Below are 18660 nucleotides of genomic sequence, written 5' to 3' on the forward strand. Positions count from 1 at the left end.
GGTAAGCTAGCACTACGTCCATTCCCCGTCCACCTTTACTCTTTTCTTTACAATAAGGCTTTCAAACGAGTCGTGGTTGTACGGCAGTGAAGCATCGGTGTTGAACACTGATGTCATGCTGTCGATGATGATGATGATGAAGTTGGCGCCTCAAAAAAACTGAGGGTGGGTGACAAAGTTTCGGTAGTCAATCGCTACTGTCCGTAACAACCATATCCAGTCTAAATTCCCCATCAAGTGTGGTCTCGAACACAGTTCGATGATGATGATGATGAAGTTGGCGCCTCAAAAAAACTGTTTAAGGGTGACAAAGTTTCGGTAGTCAATCGCTACTGTCCGTAACAACCATATCCAGTCTAAATTCCCCATCAAGTGTGGTCTCATCTGAACACAGTTTGAACACTTTTGCATTCATACCCCTGGAAACCACGATATGCGAGGCATTGGCTCGCCGTAACAGGGCATACATAGCACCATAAGGAACCGCCTCTGATGGTGCCGGGGCTAAAACCTATTGGGACGTAAGCATATAAGATGAACTAACGATCGACTTCCCGTTCGTGGTACTCGTTCACGGATGTTGCCACATGAAGTGCATAAACGGGACCAGAAAAAGGTATCCAGTCAAGCAACGACTGTTCTGACTGGTGACTTAGAACCAAATGGATCCCTGAAAAACCTGCCACAGCAGCCCGTACGCAACCGAACACAGAGTATTGAGTCAGTTAACTCAAAAAATCGTGAAATACTCTTTCCGATACCTGGCTGACATCATTTAAGTTCGATTCGACTGCAACTCTTCAAACAAAATGCCAGCAGAGAGAGGGGCGGCATTTCATAAGACCGTCTGTTGAAGAAGTCGAGAGAAGACATTCAGTCCAATCTCTCGCTGCTTGTGCATGGCTTGGTGCTCAAGCAGGACATTAGGTTGAAGAAAACTCTGGGACTACGCCCACTGATCGGTCCGAAGAAGGGCGAAACCGGTAGTCGGTTGTCGAAATTTACAGCCGGGATAAACCTATAGAATCTGCTGTGCTGCTCGTCCTTTAATTCAGGCAAGACGGGTAACCGATACTTTTCATTAGGCGGTAAAATCCCCTTGCTTCACCATCAAATAGGGGGTTTACTTGTACCCTGTTCGCTGGACCTTCGACATTGTCTACGAGCCCCCGAAATTACAAGTCTAGTCCATAAGGCATCAGTACTCTAGTCTAAGTTAGGTAGCTACGTAACAAGCAACTTTTGAGATACATTTAGACAGACATTCGGGTGACTTTATTGGCCAAGATCTAGTTCGTGGCGTAGCGGCCGGAAAGGGGTTGTGTGGACCACATCTTCGCACTTCGTCAAGTGTCAGAGCAACAAGATGCATATAGGGGTTCTACAATCTTGGTGTTCCTTGACTTCGAAAGTGTGTTCGATTACGTTAACCGGTCCATTCTTTTCAAAACGCTTACGTAGCGAAGTATGCTCCAGAAGTTTGTGGCTGCCAGGTGCCGATTGTATTCACACAACTGTTGGTGTGACGGTCTATGGAGAGCTCGAAAAGGTTTCCTACAAGCAATCATATCCGACAAGGTTGTCTAATCTATCCATTTTTGTTTATTCTCATCACTGGTGAATTAGTGGACCGAACACTCAAGGATCTCCAAAAACCAGGCCCTCAGAGCTCTCGAAGCGAGAACCTCCGCCGATAGTGACAGAGGAAGTCAACACACAAATATCAAGGCCATAATTGTTTATCAGTGTGCACATCAGAAAGGTATATCAACAGGTCTAAAAGGACAGCCTACAGTGCGAGCTTTATTCCTGTACAACTCCGAGAATTCTGAGACATCTTCATGCCTCTTTTCAGTTCTTCTCATAACTGTCTAGAATCGGCTAAAAATAGCCAGTTCCAAATGAAGTGGTAGGATAACGGGTAGCTGGTGAAACACACGACACATTACTCGAAGAACGCATCCAACACTGCAAGCTAAGGTGGTTGGGGCATGTGTTGCGCATGCCGAGTTACCGCCTCGAGCGCTATTTTCCATGCTTAATTTTGTGTGCCGGAAGTCAACAATCGGAATGAGTTTGACGCGGCAGAAGGAAATAAATGCTCCGAAACGTTCGGGAGTTATTTTTCTCCCAGAATGGAGTCAACGTGCCTCTCTCTCTCTCTCTCTGCTTGTCTGGAAGCTGAACAATATGACAGTCCATCGATATCAGTGGTGTCCAAGCTGTCAGTTACTATAAATACACTTCTAGGGATCCACAAGTTTATGGATGGTGTTACCGTGGTCAAATTTTTGGGGCACACCAAGCTAACTGTACAAGATTGAAAAGAACTGACCAGTGGAGAGAACTGAACATACTAGGAAACTTGTGCAGGTCTCAGAACGGAACCACGATTACTGTCAACCACAAAAGTCCAATACCACTCACAAATGACTAAGTGCAGCGTTACCCATCAAAAGGTTACTTCCAGAAAGACTGCTGTCCTAAAGGAACCGCAAAAGCGACCCCAGGTAACCATGACTGAATGCGATCTTTCCACCGAGAGAGGACACATCACAGGAAAGACTGCGTGGTTTTTCTTAGAGGTAATTGCTGTAGATCATACAAAACCAACTACGATATGTCGGATCATTGGTGTTGGACGGGCGGAGAAATTTATACAACTAACAAAGCAAAGATCTCGCTGAATATGTAGGTTCAATGTTATATCGGATAAATACCGACCAGGACGTTATCAAACGGGAAAACGGTATAAAATACCAACCTCCGAGATTTCGATCAGTAATGCGGAAATTCAATGGACAGAAGGCTTTGGATGAGATGATGCGAGCACCTTCTTTCAAGTTGGCAAAGCGCTGTTTCAACTGATGGTCAACTTCGGGACCAAAAGCAAAATTATTTGCAAACAATACAGTTGCTGATGTTATCCTCTCTTGGAAATCCGATGAAAGGAAATCCCCACGCTCCAACTGAAAAGAGAAAAATTCACAACAGGTGGGTTAAATTTCGAAGACGAAAACATAAAACGGCTGACGTGGTATACGATAAACCGGTCGAAGCACACCAAAAAATAACATTCTGGTGGTTACAAAAACGATAAGCGCAATGCCCGGAGTTTATCAAACAGGTCTCTACTGCGGCTTGCAATTACGATTTCACAATAGTAGGCAGTCCACTGAATTATTGTTCGGTATTAAGCCCAGCAAACTAGGCAGTGTGATGGAAAACAGGTTGCTGGCTTACTTGCTTACGAGTTCCCACATGACATATCGCGATGAAGATAGGAAAGCGGAAGTGAAACGGAAGATGTGTAGTCTGTGACTTACCTACGGCTACAATCGTTAGAAGTACCAATAACTGTGACAACTGGGATAACAAGGAAAATGAGGGTGAGCCTATTAACCCAACTGCGGTCAAGATGGTAAGCCGGCTGATGTCACCACAAAACGACAATTTGCACCTGATATGGACTAGCATAGCGCCAGGTTACCAACACCGACCAAACCGTAACCAGGCGACTGTGTTTGCCAGTCCTATAATGATTAATCAATCGGGGCCGAGATGGCTCAAGTAGTTAGAACACGAATAAACTGACCGGAAGGTCCGTGGTTCGAACCCGAACTCTGCCACTCGACTTCCTCTGTCTAGGCTTGGGCGACCTGGCAGTATCCTAGTCTTCGTGCCTCCTTGGTGTGGCATGGCAGCTAGGCCCGTCACGAAGAGACTGGACGATTCGCGCAACTCAGCGATCCATTGAACTATACTGGAGAGTGTCCCGCGATACTCACAGAGTCCCTCATACCAGGTTGGTCAATGGTTAGAGGTCTGACGAACAGTCTCCTGGCTCTCCAGGTTGGGGGTTGGAACATGTGGCGACTTGTTCCGTAGAAATGGTAAGGCATTTGCATTTCCCTCCAAACACCGCTGCCTTGCGGTTAGGCTTTTGAGCCAAAGGCTTTGGTTGAGGACCCTAATCATCCTCCTGTCTAGGTGTGGGCGCCCTGGCAGTATCCCAGCCCTCGTACAACCATGACCTACACAACTAACAATATTCTCATGCAGCTAGGAAAGCGGAAGGATAAGGAATGATAGAGGCTTGGTGCGAAGACTCCGTCCATCCGTAAGGAAAGAATAAGGCACCCGTGCCTTTAGAAAGCACCAAAATAATAAGAGCTGAACATCAGGTCTGAGCAAGACGCCAAAAACGACATCAACCCACTGTCCTTTGCGGCATAAGCCCATCACACAAAGACAGGTAAACTCTAGCTAATCAGCCTAACTAGGGAACGACAGCATAAGTGCTTTTTTTATCCTCAGCATTATTCAGTCAAAACCAACGGTCTACAGCATATATACTATAGAGGTATGCCCTCGACTTGCACATGGACACCGCAGAGAGTAGAGATATTCCATTCCTGGACAACGCACTTCTGTTGGATCTGAGGACCTTACATACTTATTTGGGGACCGGTAAGCTTCAATTTACCGATTTTTCTGGGCCTGATGCATTACTGTGTGGACCCGTGCGGTCCATTCCCGTAGCACGCTGTCTTTAGCTTTTCATGATATCAGGAAACTCCAGGGAATCGATAGATATATAAACTGCTGAGTTTTACCTTAAGGTCGCCAAGTCACTTTCGGAGATAACTAAGGGATTACCCTTAGGTTTGACGCACAACTCAGCCATCACACGCCGGTGATGCCCGATTGTTTGCGGGAATCAGCGAGTCACACACTCAGTGGGTGACACAAAAAGCTTTATGGCACCGAGATTCACTGTCCCCGTAGACTGTAGTATAGATATAGAGACACCTATGTAATACGTGGAGCATATGCGCTTTCCCACTTTCGAGCATACAACTACCGTAGACAAACGGTCGTCGATTTGATGCCAGCGCTCGTGCGCGGGAAACGCGTTTCCATCAAGTGCTGTGAGTTTACGTGGGACACGTGAGTCCGAATTCAAACCTGCGAACCGGGTAAGCTGGCATAAACTGTCTCAGAAGCGAGACCGACAGTCACACTAAGACTTATTAATTTAAACTTTGGTTGGTAGTTATACTCAACCAATACTATTTGAAAGGGAACGGAAGGCTCATCCTAAAAATGACCTTGCACAACGTGCGTAACGCCAACCTAGAGAATCCTATTGAAAACAGCAGAGGGCAGGTGTTACAGGAGTTAATTTTAGCACGAGCTAGTGGCACATTATATGCTGAAAGAACATAAGTTTACCACGGGTTGGGTCACCGTCCGTAAAAGAATTAAGGGATGAAATGAGCACTACGAGATGAGACCTTAAGAAAGTAACTGCATCGTACTGACTATATGGAAAGTATAGAATAGGGTGCAAATAAATGACATCTCTTAGGAATACTAACCAGGTAAGGGCAATATGATTTTCCGTAAAAAGCCATCCATCTCTGGAACTCCATGTCAAGTCTGGAAGCACATATCGCGGGATACTCTGCTTTCTCAACTCCGTAGCAAAACTTCGCTTCGCTGCAAGCAGCCACTTGAAGAACGACTTGTCCCACTCCTATCAAACAGAGGGTTTAGTCTTCATCGCATGACATACCGCTACCCAAATCAATGAAATGGTCTTCTGAAGTGATCTTCACCGTATCGATCATTTGTGAAATCAATTCAAATGAGGTCTCCCCGTACACCTGAGGAGAGAACGGTGGATACTGGTTCAATTTATCAGGCTCGGCAACAGCCCGATTGTAGCACTGACACAGTATAAACTTCACATGTTCACGAGAGGCTTTTCGACGGAGAAACTCAGGCTTTACTCCACACCTGTCCCACTGGAAAACGTCAAAAACGAGACGTATTTACCTGACGAATGAGTTGCATTATAGTCCTGTTGTACAAAGAGCATAAGTTGGAAACCTCTGTAAAAGAGCCTCTATCGACGTCATTTATAAGAGAAAGGAGCTCTCTATCTGAAGATAGCTCATCGACGTCCCCAACGATCCACCCAATTACATCCACGATTTCAGAATTCTCGTCCTTCACCTCTCCATCCTAAACATAACACATTTCAACAAATTACGATACCTTGCAGGGCAGCCAACTGAAATACTCCTTCGCTCCGGTAGCAGGACTAATTATGGGGAGAACCCGTTCGCACATACCACCGTAAATAGACAACCGGAGATCCTGTCATCGGCCAGAGGTGGGACTTCGTTTTCCGCGCCGATGCCGATGCTATTTTGAACACCAAGTTCAAACTAATTTGATAGGACCACAATCAAGTGAACTGATCACTCTGGTTCTATCACAGCTGGGTCGGAATCAAGGTTACCTAAGGATACCTAAGCTTGAGCGCCATGGGATTAATCTAAATTTTTTATTTAGTCCCCCTAATCCAAATTGCATCGTATTCACGTAGCAGAAAGCTTCTTAGTTCCTCCTTGTGACGCTTCTGACTTCAGAGGTATAGTGCGTGGGGGAAGCAATATGCAGTACGTTTTTCGAGCTCTGGATAAACGGGAGGTCATTTTCACTGATGAATAACATCCCAAATTCCGGAAGCTACTGGCAGCAATATGGGGAAATCCATTGTATCGGCTTTTTAGTTGCTCGCTTGACGAAAGTCGGTTGTCCGTGAAGTACAACCACTAATTTGTGAAGCCTATAAACAAACCAGGAGGACAAGAGCCCGGGCCAGTACTTTAATGTTTCTTGGACGTTGTGGTTGGAAAATAAACTGAACATGCTGTCGAATGCTCTCTTCATTGATAAACGCAGCGGATACAGGCGTGGGTACCTGAAATTAATATTCATGCAAGAACGACAACCCAATATCTGAGTAACGTCATACTTCGGCGTCGCCGTTGTCCATTTTGTAATGAATCTGGTTAGGTTTTATACCAAATGTCTCTATTGACATTACCGTCTGGAGTCAGCGGCATTCATTTCCGGCTTAGGAACTCTTCAAAACCTTCTTAAATGATCTGGCTCGCTAGCTTCTTGTAGCTATTTGTGTGCGGATGGCTAACAAGTATGTAGCGTGACAATTCGAAAAGAGGAAGAAGATTTTTTCTGGAAATGACGTGCCAGGTCATGCGTTGGAGATCCGATATCACGAAAGTAAAGTGGTACTCTTTTGAAGGAAACCATGGTGCAGTCAAGCAATTATGAATCAAATTCGATGGATTAGTTGTCTTTCATATTCAGTGCAACAAATCATCTTTAGCGCACCCGTAAAAAGTGCTGGAACCTCGCGGTGTGCGAAACCACTTCACATTAAATTATGCCTTCCTTATGCAGGACGGAATCGTCCCAATTTTCCAAATGATACATAGTCTTAGAAGTAAACTAACCCCGTTCTGCCTGAGAGGTAGCAACAGAAAATCTCGCAAAGCACTCAGTAACGGTATCTGTATTCTTCAGAAATAACCATGTTAGCATGCTTTTTGTCCCAACCACCTCATTCCGTTACCCTTCGTATGGCGCAACTATTAACCGTTCCTGTTAAATTCGCCTATAGAGAAAGGCCTTTGCGAATTTCGCATGCGATAGGCCCTCTTAGTACAAACAATTAACTTGATGAAAATATCGTTATGCCTGGCCAAAAATTTGTATTTTTCAGAACTGTTCTTGGAAAGAAAAACGTTCGTTGGTTTGCACTTAACTACAAAATTGGCCTCACTTCCGCTGGACGTATTTTTATTTGCTTCACTAGCGTTTTGAGCGTACTGGTATCTTGAAGGAAAGCGCTTTAATCACTAATTGCGCGGGGCCAGATAATCCAAGCCGGCCTCATGTGTAAAATATTCCCAGCAACCACGGGGGTGCCAGACACTTATACATTCATTGAATAGGCTATTGTTCGAAATTTCCTCTACCAACCATTCTTACGCGGGACAGTCTACAATACCGGTTTCTGTAGACAACAGATTTCCCACCTGGAGTGCGCGGAGCGTCAATTTGCCAAGTGTCACCAAGTGCCAAGTCTGTCACCCTATCAAAATACTACCCAAAGGAGCTCTGGTTCCGGAAAATAACTTTCAAGACACAGGACTATGTGCAGGTAACTCGCTCGCAACTTATCACAGCCATGAATTCATGGATTCAGGGGGCACTACATAGTTTCCAACTTTGCCTGGCCATCTATAATACGTTGTCCAAAGGCTTATGTACTTCCAAAAGACGAGAAATACGGGATAAACCGCCACTTTCAAAAGTTCTCAGCACCCAGGTGTTAGCGGGTCAGCGTAAAAAGATCTTGTAAAAAACACCCAAAAATTACTTAACCTGTGTTCTAACGAGGGTTGTTCAATTGAGTGAATTTTCAAGGTCAACGAACACACCGAACTTGAAACCAACACCTAATGAAACAACGTTGCATGGCATGTGATTAATGCACAAGCCAGAATTCAGATTGGTTAGTTGTGCACAAACCAGGAAGCGCGAGCGTTCAAAAAAACGAGTTAAATGGTTAAAACGCATAAGCCAAAGAAAGATGAATGATCAATGCAAGCGAGAAAAAGGTATGGACCAATTTAAATAATTCATTCCAGGAGACCTAGGACTCTTCTCGAAATATGTGAAACTGGGCGTTTATAAAATAAGCATTCTCAAAATCGCAAAACATACCACGCACCTTATCGTATCCATCGGCCTGCCTTTCTCAACACACTCATTTTCTGTCTACCCACATCACTTCTTCCAATAAAAGCTTGGCAGGAACTCGCCATTTTTGTTTTTTCGAAATCTCGATTCACACTTAACTACACGCATACGTACTTAAGGCTTTTTGCACTCGGGACATTAGGTTGCTTGCACCTAAGTTAATCATATTTTTTGTGCCATATATGCCGCTGCAAATGCGTGTTAACCAAGGAAGTCGACAAGTAGATGACGGATGACGGATGAACCGCGAACCAGCAAGCCTGCCCGCGAGCTTAACCCAAACGGAGCCATGGTCAAACGGCGGCCTATTCGCCAGAAGCCGGCGACTGTAGCGTCTGGCTTAAACAAACCGTGGATAGAGCCGTGTCCCCCTAAAATCACATACTGACAGTTCGCTTGCTAGTGCTGGCATTCTGGCATTTGGGCGAGGGTCGTAGCCCGCCATCATGACACCAAGGCATGTCCTGTCGCTTCTGGGCCCCCATGCCTTCAGGACATTCCCACACCCTTGGAAAACTGTATCCCGACGCCGTCGTCAGCTGTCCCGTCGGATGCCGGTTAACCAAAAGCAGATCCGGGGAGCCAACTACACCGGCATCCATTCTATATCTCCAAAGACGTAAAGAGGCATCGCCCTCTTTGCTCGATGGGTCATGGCAGGATCTGTACGAAGGTAAGTCCGGAATGACTCTGGACACCGAGCAATATTGAAAACAGGTGGTCTCTTCTCCAAAACGCGTGGGAATCCGGCCAAGTCGCATTATAACACCATCCGAGTGGTTGGTAATTGAGCAGGTTACAAGAGTGGAATTCGGCCGTACGATCCGCTCAATGGAACATTCGTCCCCAGGCCTGGACAAGCTCACACCCAGGATGCTCCGCCGGCTCAATGCTAACACACCCGCTGTATATTTCAACTTACATTACCTGTGGGTGGTCCCCCACATCTATGTCGAGCCTGCATAACTCTAGTTCCGAAGGTCCCACATCCGACTTCTTTAGATCAACTGGGACCAAGCTCCGTGTCATCCATTCTTGTCCGTTGCTTCCATAATGTGCTTGCTGATCGCTGGAGTCGTAGATTGCAACTGCCCTCTCTTCAGTTTGCATTTCTGAATCGAGACGGCTGTTTGGAAGCCACATCGTGGTTGCTTGCCCTGCTTCGTCACTCTTCAGCGACTACTTCTAACTTCAGCTTGGCGTTTGTCGATATCTCGAAGGCGTTTGATTCGGTTTCGCATAACACAATCGTCAGATCTACAAAGACGTTTGGAGCTCCGTCACATCTAGTTCGATATATCGCACAATTCCATGAAATTGCTGTATCAGTTTTCCCCAGTTCCGGGGTTCACTGCCACAGAGTTGTGAGGCAAGGGGATCCACTCTTCCTATTATTATTCATCATGGCAATGGATGAGGTTCTTCGATTGTCGACGCCGCAACTGGGATACCAGTTCCATGACACCGTAGTAGATGATTTTGCTTTCACTGGCGACTGGGTCGTGTGTGCACAAAGTCAGGCACGCCTTAAAGAGAAGCTTGAAGCTGTTTCGGTCGAGTTGGGAAGAGCTGGCATGAAAATAAATCCCGAAAGACGAAAGTGATGGTTGCTTGTAGGGGCAGGAAACATCGGGCGACAACAGTCCTAATCGAACCATTTTTATTCGCCGAGGAGTTAACCACTCCTCTGGGTCCGACAGACACCGTAACATATTTTGGCATTCCCTTCACTTCCATGGGGAAAGAAGTCTTTAACCACCGAAAGCACCTGTTCAAACTGTTCAAAGAAGTGAGGCGTGCCCCGTTGAAGCCGCATCAAAGAATGGAGATCACGAGGAACTACCTGATACCAAGGCCAAGTTCGCCGGAACACGCTCAAAAGACTGGACAACTACATCAGGCAATATATTCGTGGCTGGCTACGTCTACCGAAGGACACTCTGACCAGCTACATCCACGCCGGTAAACAACATGGGGAACTGGATATCCCAAGCCTGAGTGCAACAATCCCGATGCAGCGGAAAACGCGTATGGGAAAGCTCCCTTCTATTCAGTGCCGAGTGCTACGCAACGTGGTCAACGAATCCGGGATCTCAGCCTTCAGATCCGAGTCCATGGTGCGTGCGTAAACACCAAGGAATAACTGGTGGCTGCTTGGGCTGATAGTCTGCACAATAGCGTTGACGGTCGTGGTTTACGAGAGTTGGTCGCTTCGCCTCTCTCAAACCAATGGCTCATATTTCTAGAACGAGTGTTTCCACGGATATTTATCCGCGGTATCCAGCTCCGATGCAACCTGCTCATTACGACAGTCAGAAGCGCTAGGCATGGTCATGGTGGCCAGACGATCTTATGTCTTGGAAACTGTGGCCAACCTGAGAGTTTCGTGCATATTTTGCAATTCTGCTGGATCCCGCATGACGCTAGATGTGTTAGTCAAAATTGGGTAGCAAAGGGACTCACAAAACGTCTCCGTCGACTGGGATGCAGCGTCTTTGAGAGGATGAGAGCACCTACTTCGGCGTCATCGTCAGATCTACAAAGACGTTTGGAGCTCCGTCACATCTAGTTCGATATATCGCACAATTCCATGAAATTGCTGTATCAGTTTTCCCCAGTTCCGGGGTTCACTGCCACAGAGTTGTGAGGCAAGGGGATCCACTCTTCCTATTATTATTCATCATGGCAATGGATGAGGTTCTTCGATTGTCGACGCCGCAACTGGGATACCAGTTCCATGACACCGTAGTAGATGATTTTGCTTTCACTGGCGACTGGGTCGTGTGTGCACAAAGTCAGGCACGCCTTAAAGAGAAGCTTGAAGCTGTTTCGGTCGAGTTGGGAAGAGCTGGCATGAAAATAAATCCCGACGAACGAAAGTGATGGTTGCTTGTAGGGGCAGGAAACATCGGGCGACAACAGTCTTAGTCGAACCATTTTTATTCGCCGAGGAACCACTCCTCAATAAATCCCGAAAGACGAAAGTGATGGTTGCTTGTAGGGGCAGGAAACATCGGGCGACAACAGTCCTAATCGAACCATTTTTATTCGCCGAGGAGTTAACCACTCCTCTGGGTCCGACAGACACCGTAACATATTTTGGCATTCCCTTCACTTCCATGGGGAAAGAAGTCTTTAACCACCGAAAGCACCTGTTCAAACTGTTCAAAGAAGTGAGGCGTGCCCCGTTGAAGCCGCATCAAAGAATGGAGATCACGAGGAACTACCTGATACCAAGGCCAAGTTCGCCGGAACACGCTCAAAAGACTGGACAACTACATCAGGCAATATATTCGTGGCTGGCTACGTCTACCGAAGGACACTCTGACCAGCTACATCCACGCCGGTAAACAACATGGGGAACTGGATATCCCAAGCCTGAGTGCAACAATCCCGATGCAGCGGAAAACGCGTATGGAAAAGCTCCTTTCTATTCAGTGCCGAGTGCTACGCAACGTGGTCAACGAATCCGGGATCTCAGCCTTCAGATCCGAGTCCATGGTGCGTGCGTAAACACCAAGGAATAACTGGTGGCTGCTTGGGCTGATAGTCTGCACAATAGCGTTGACGGTCGTGGTTTACGAGAGTTGGTCGCTTCGCCTCTCTCAAACCAATGGCTCATATTTCTAGAACGAGTGTTTCCACGGATATTTATCCGCGGTATCCAGCTCCGATGCAACCTGCTCATTACGACAGTCAGAAGCGCTAGGCATGGTCATGGTGGCCAGACGATCTTATGTCTTGGAAACTGTGGCCAACCTGAGAGTTTCGTGCATATTTTGCAATTCTGCTGGATCCCGCATGACGCTAGATGTGTTAGTCAAAATTGGGTAGCAAAGGGACTCACAAAACGTCTCCGTCGACTGGGATGCAGCGTCTTTGAGAGGATGAGAGCACCTACTTCGGCGTCCTTCAGCAAACCTGGCCTAATCGCTGTTCGAGATCGCCGTGCAACTGTAGTAGACGTCAGCATAGTCTCGGATGTGCGTGGAGTGACAGGGTGGAATGAGAAGCAGAAGTATGGTGAAGTATGATGAATATTCCCTCGCCATAATCTCAGTTGTACGTGCTATTGGTTGTGATCTCAACGTTTTGGTCCGCCAACCGATGACCATCTCTTATTGATGGATCTGCTCTCCTAAACGCACCAAGGCTGTTATTCGACTGAGACTTCCTAAGGTCACAGTCGGTGACTTGTGTTTGCTCGCCATTGTGGGCTCTCTGCGTACTTACGAAGCTTCCACGTACTATGTACTAAGTGCACATTCTTGCCATTGAATCTTACACCAGACCCAGTGCGACGGACACCTCGTGCCTGATGTGCGAGTCTCGACTGTGTGTTAGAGCTTACCGTGCCTTGAAGAGCACTCAGCGTTGTTTGGCCTTTCTTCGGTTGTTGGCCTTTACACGCGTATTTCCATATCGAAGTTCTTGCATACGTTGAGATTCATCCCGTCTGACTGGAACTATAGGTGGCATGAATTCGAATTAGACGTTCCTCTCTTTTGTCTCATATTCTCCTGTCACCCTTTCACTTTCGTTAGCTGCACTCACGCTTTATGTCTGTTGCCATGCTCTTCAGTTATAAAAGATAGAAATGCGGACATGGAGACAGAGAAGGAGTAAGGCATTACTGTGTCGAGGTCCAGTTGTTCTGCATCGAAATGTGCTTGGGTGTCATCAGTGAACTGCACAGTGACAGAACTACTGGCCACTCATGTGATAAACAGTGAAAACATCACACTTTGATCGAGTGCGTTACATCGCTGTTTTTCATTCACTTTCGTTCGTTTTATAAGATGGACTATCAGCTTAATGTCTCCTCAGCGGAAATACTCACATACTCCAGAATCCAGTCGAATAGTCGCAATTTATATGGTCACCCGGTTTACACTTTGAGGTTCTCCTACGTCCAATCCATCTTCGGCTGCTTGTCACCTTACGAGGTCTGTTATAGGTGGAACCTAATTTGGACGGTCAATATAAATGAACTTCCGCATTTCTCTCAAACCACTACAACAGGTTGGACAACAGGACAGTGCCGGCCTTTGCGGTCTTGCTCACACAGGGGTACATTGCATCACCAAAAAACGAACCTATTTATTTAAACTTTTTAAGCCTGTGTTATGGCGTTCACGGGGTAAATGGCTTGGAGACGAGAGCCGTTTAATGAACCTTCAAATAAACCGGTGTCTCTAGAGGAACTTACTACGTACTTAGAAAACCGACAGAGAGTACCTAGGTAGTTACTTTGTTCCGTTTACCACTTCTTGTCATCTGAAACAACAAATGAAAAAACCGCACGTGAAGGAAAGCCTAATTTAGTTTACCGGATCGTCAATCGCATTCACTTTTTATGTTTGTGACGAAGCTCTTAAAAATAAATGGCAAATATCCACAAGCAAAATCCCTCATGACGCCCTTCGAGCGGCCGTTATCAGTAGGACAGGAAATTTCAAAAACAAGATGCCGAGCGGTTTATCCACCAAAGCCGAACTTGGTGACAGGTCGCCGTCACCACTGCTTCACGTATGCTCATTCCCTTCTGTGGCCGTAAGCTGGTGGTGGAAATCATGGCACAACTATGGCTCAACAAACATCCACCCTCCACGTCTCGTGTCATCGGGACTTTCTTTGATGATCACAGCTTGGAGCGGCTAGCTCAAATAGCGGACCTACCCCTGTCACCCGTTCTCCGAATCCCGCCCTACACCCATTACCCCAACAGATTCCGATCCACTACTTCCCAACATCTCACAACTACAAACTAGATTTGACACTTTGACCGGTCGTCTACAACGGTTGAAGATCAACAGACATCGACCACGTTCACGATCCAGAACGTTGGCTCTTGCCCGTCCCTCTTGTCACCAATCTTATGGCCCAAAAGCACGCAAGTATCAACCACCTGGTTCCTTCAAACCACGTCTCAACTCCCATTTAAACATCTCGGCCGGTTGGTAACGGCGACGACTTTCTGGGGCCCTCCTCGCAGTAGTCGCCTATTCCACATCACCGATCGTTTAAGTGTTCTACGTTTCCACGTAGATACGGGAGCTGAAGTCAGCGTGCTACCACATACGAATCCACTTCCTGATTCTGCTTCTTCTTTCTTACAAGCCACTAACGGTACCCGCATCGCTACAAACGGCAAAAGTTCCCTCACCTTTGATCTCGGATTGCAATGTGCGTTCAAGTAGATCTTCCTTAGGCCGACGTCTGCACACCCATCATTTGTGCAGACTTCCTGACACGCTACAACTTATCTGTCGACGTTCGACACAAACGCCTAGTTAACATGCTAACTTCCATCTCGGTCAACGCAATTGGTGCCCCAACTTCATCTAAGGGTATCCGAGTTATCTCACCGGATTCACATTTTTTGACATACTCAGGGATTTTCCAACCCTTATTCATCCATGTCAGTACACCCAACCGGCCACTCATCGCGTCGTTCACCACCTCCAGACGAGAAGTCCACCGGTCCATTCCAACCCCCGCCGACTTCATTCGGATAAGCTACAAATCGCAAAACACAGGTTCGAACACATGCTTGAACTCGGCATCATCCACACTTCATTTAGTCATTGGTCGTCACCCCCAAATATGGTGCCCAAAAAATCTAAAGCTGGTCGGGGGACCTTGTGGAGATTACCTCACCCCACATATCCACAATTTTGCAAGTACATTATGCCACACAGGCAGTTTCTCCAAACTCGATCTCGCACGTGCATAACGCCACATATCGGTAGCCCCGGATGACATCCCTAAAACAGCCACCATGACAACGTTTGGCCTTTTCGAATTCAAGCATATGGACTTTGGTCTTCGAAATGCAGCCCAAGCACTTCAACGCTGGACGAAGTTGTTTGGCCTTTTCGAATTCAAGCATATGGACTTTGGTCTTCGAAATGCAGCCCAAGCACTTCAACGCTTCATGGACGAAGTTTTACGTGATTTGCCTCTTGTGTATGCCTATCCAGACAATATTTTAACCGCTAGTACCTCCTCAAATGAGCATGCAGCTCATCTCAGGAAAGTATTAGAACGTCTTTCCACCCACAACATACGTTTGAACACTGACAAATGTTTGTTTTGTGTTACCAGACTAGATTTTCTTGGCAAACACAGCGACCCAACCAAAATTTTACCATTGTCCGATAGCATTTGGGCCCCAGAATCTCTTCCCATGCCCATCACTACCATCCAACTTCGTCGTTTCATTGGTACCACAGAACTATCTTTCCTCGATACCCACAAAAGCACAAAGCTTATTTTGACAACTGATGCTTCGAACGCAGCTGTCGGCGCCGTACTCCGTCAAGTTGTTTACAACGTGTTTTAATTATTAGCCTTTTTCTCACAGAAGTCGCAGGCTGCACAAACGCGTTGAAATGCTTTTGGTTTTGAATTATTCGCCATTAACCTTGCCGTTCGCTATTTCCCGCACTTATTAAGATGTAGATCATTTATTATTCAAACTGATCATAAGCCACTGACGTGTGCGTTCAACGCCGAGTCTGATCGCTGTTCACCACGCGAGATACTCCATCGGGACTATATTTCCCAATTCACTACCGACATTCAACGCACTCCAGGGGCAGACAACTTCGTCGCAGACGCCCTATTCCGTCCAGACTTCAACACTCCTCACTCTTCCACGCAGTTGAACCTATACAAGCTGTCGAACTTTCAGCATGGTAACCTTAAATTTTCACACATTTTATCCTTCCCCTCGTTTCAAGTCTCTTCAGTTCCCTTAGTCCCACAGTCTGGAATCATTTTGTAATATATATATACAGACACAGCTCGCCTAATCGTCCCCGAAACTTTTCTATGAGTCGTTTTTGATCATTTTCATGGACTTTCTCCTCCAGGAATCAGAGCAATAAGTGAGTTGATTGGGGCACGTTTTGCATGGCTCTACATTATCAAGGATCTGACATACTGGGCCAAACCATGTATCACCCATCAACGCAGTAAAGTAACCGGGCATACGAACTCACTTATCGGTTCATTTGCAGTTCCTGATGCTCGATTCACACAATTACATCTTTATATCATCGATCCCCTTTCCCCATCAAACGGTTTTACTCATTCTTACCACGGTTGATCGTTTTACCCAATGGCCAGTAGCTGTATCTATTGTGGGCACTTCAGTTTCCTACACCATTCGGTTTCCATCACATTTTGACTGCAGCGTATAACCCCCGTTCCAACGGTCTGATTGAGCGGTTCCATCGCTACTTCAAAGCTGAATTGACTGCCCAGATGAACACATATTCATGGTTCCCTTCTTTACCCATCATTTGCTTGCTATTTTCTCCACTCTTAAGAAGGGTCTTCACTGCTCACCAGCTGAAATATTATACGGTACAACTTTAGGTTTACCCGGTGAACTGATTTCTCCCCGTCACACAGCCCGAATCACTCGTCGCATTCGTCATCCGCCTAAAACAGCACATGTCTGAACTTTGTGCGACATCCACAAGACGATCACTGCGAAACGAACACATCCCAACTGATATCTTTTCTACACCAATGTATTTCTCTGACATAATGCAACAGCGAGCTCTCTTGGACCCTGTTTTGATGGTCCCTTCAAAGTCATCGCAGGTCAGTCCACCTACTTCGTTTTAGAGAATACTGGGGAGCACGGTACTGTCTCCAGTGATCGTTTGAAGCCTGTCTTCACTTAAGCACCCAGGACAACATCCAGCAATCTTGCTATCCCACCAGCACTCACACCAACCAAAGATACCCCTATCGCCAACCTCGCCACTTCCACTAGTCGTTCCGGATGACGCCTCCGTTCCCTTCGGCTCTCAGCTGATTACGAAATTTGACGTGAGCAAATTTATGACTCATTACTTTTATTATTCGCGCGTTCTCCCCTTTCGCGGCCAACGCTCTAGTGGGGGAGTAGTGCGGTTTTTTGCACCTTTATTTTGTTTCCATTATACCAATACGCGTTTTGTCAACTGCATAACCATTTTTTGTCTGAATACGAGAAACTACAAAAACGCACACTTCTACAATTTCACGCAATAAAAACGGGATCGCGTGCTTCGACTCTCTCCTTGATTTTGCTTGCGCTTACAGCGGTCATTCGCGAGCCCAACGTGCTAATTGTAGTATCAAAACATTCCAGACTTTCTTTGGAATCTATCATATGTGGGAGACCGTTTAGAAGAAGACCTCTAGATAACCATAGTTTAATTATTGTTTACTTGCTGACCTGGGCCAACGACGAACTATTTTAAAGAGAACGCCTAACTTCTTTATTATGGTATGTTCAATCTAGCGGTTTTATTTTTATTGTTTTGCCACACATATCTGGTAAAGTAACCAGCCAATCATTTGCTTCCTTTTAACTTGTGCGTGAATCGACTTCCAGATTGCATCCTATTTTTGTAAAGTGTGAATCGTCGAAAATGGGAGGGAAGTTGCGGGTAGCCCTGCAGCTATGGTAGTTTGTGAAACTTATTACTGCTCAGTCAGACTCATTGGAGCAAAGCAGGCGGGAATACTACTCCCGCATCTAAATTTCATCCTATATTCTCCAGCTGAATGAATGGATACAAAGGCATATGTCCCCGTGCCTTGCTAGGTGTCATACAGTCACTTACACAACAAAAAAGCCAACACCACCGGCAAAAGCTAAATATGTTCCGATAGGTGGGCACCCGGCCGAATTTACCGGCTACAAACTGCCCCATTTCACACGACGGTATTTTATATTTCGACGAGGTACTGCAGGACCCCACGTCTCTTCGGACATGTGCAAAATCCCGGTCACCGCATAATTTTTTAGGACGATGTTGCCCATTAGATTTTGCTTGAGTGAGTCAAATTTAAAGTTCAAGGACCACTGCTGCATCTGTTACCGGTTTATGAGAGGTTAATCACGACATCACACTTCCGCATACTTTGATGTTCTTCGGTATTCTTTAAGAGAGAGTCAACATCCACAGAATACGCATCCAGGAAAATTGGTTAGTGACGTTTGTTTCCTTT

The 18660-nt window shown here is 46.2% G+C and overlaps 1 protein-coding gene across 1 annotated transcript in view; it reads right to left on the minus strand.

The window, feature by feature from the left end:
* Positions 1 to 9786, minus strand: part of T265_14564 (hypothetical protein) — a gene marked incomplete at both ends in the record, with an annotated part of 40576 nt that extends 30790 nt beyond the window's left edge. The window contains 8 exon segments of the mRNA XM_009174210.1: positions 2765 to 2969; positions 5382 to 5539; positions 5579 to 5810; positions 5842 to 6030; positions 6064 to 6165; positions 6653 to 6775; positions 9033 to 9333; positions 9566 to 9786. Of these exon segments, the coding sequence (XP_009172474.1) occupies positions 2765 to 2969; positions 5382 to 5539; positions 5579 to 5810; positions 5842 to 6030; positions 6064 to 6165; positions 6653 to 6775; positions 9033 to 9333; positions 9566 to 9786 (1531 nt within the window).
* Between the last annotated feature and the right edge of the window lie 8874 nt (positions 9787 to 18660).

Source organism: Opisthorchis viverrini (genome assembly GCF_000715545.1).
Source record: "Opisthorchis viverrini unplaced genomic scaffold opera_v5_221, whole genome shotgun sequence".
In the NCBI taxonomy this organism is placed as follows: domain Eukaryota; kingdom Metazoa; phylum Platyhelminthes; class Trematoda; order Opisthorchiida; family Opisthorchiidae; genus Opisthorchis; species Opisthorchis viverrini.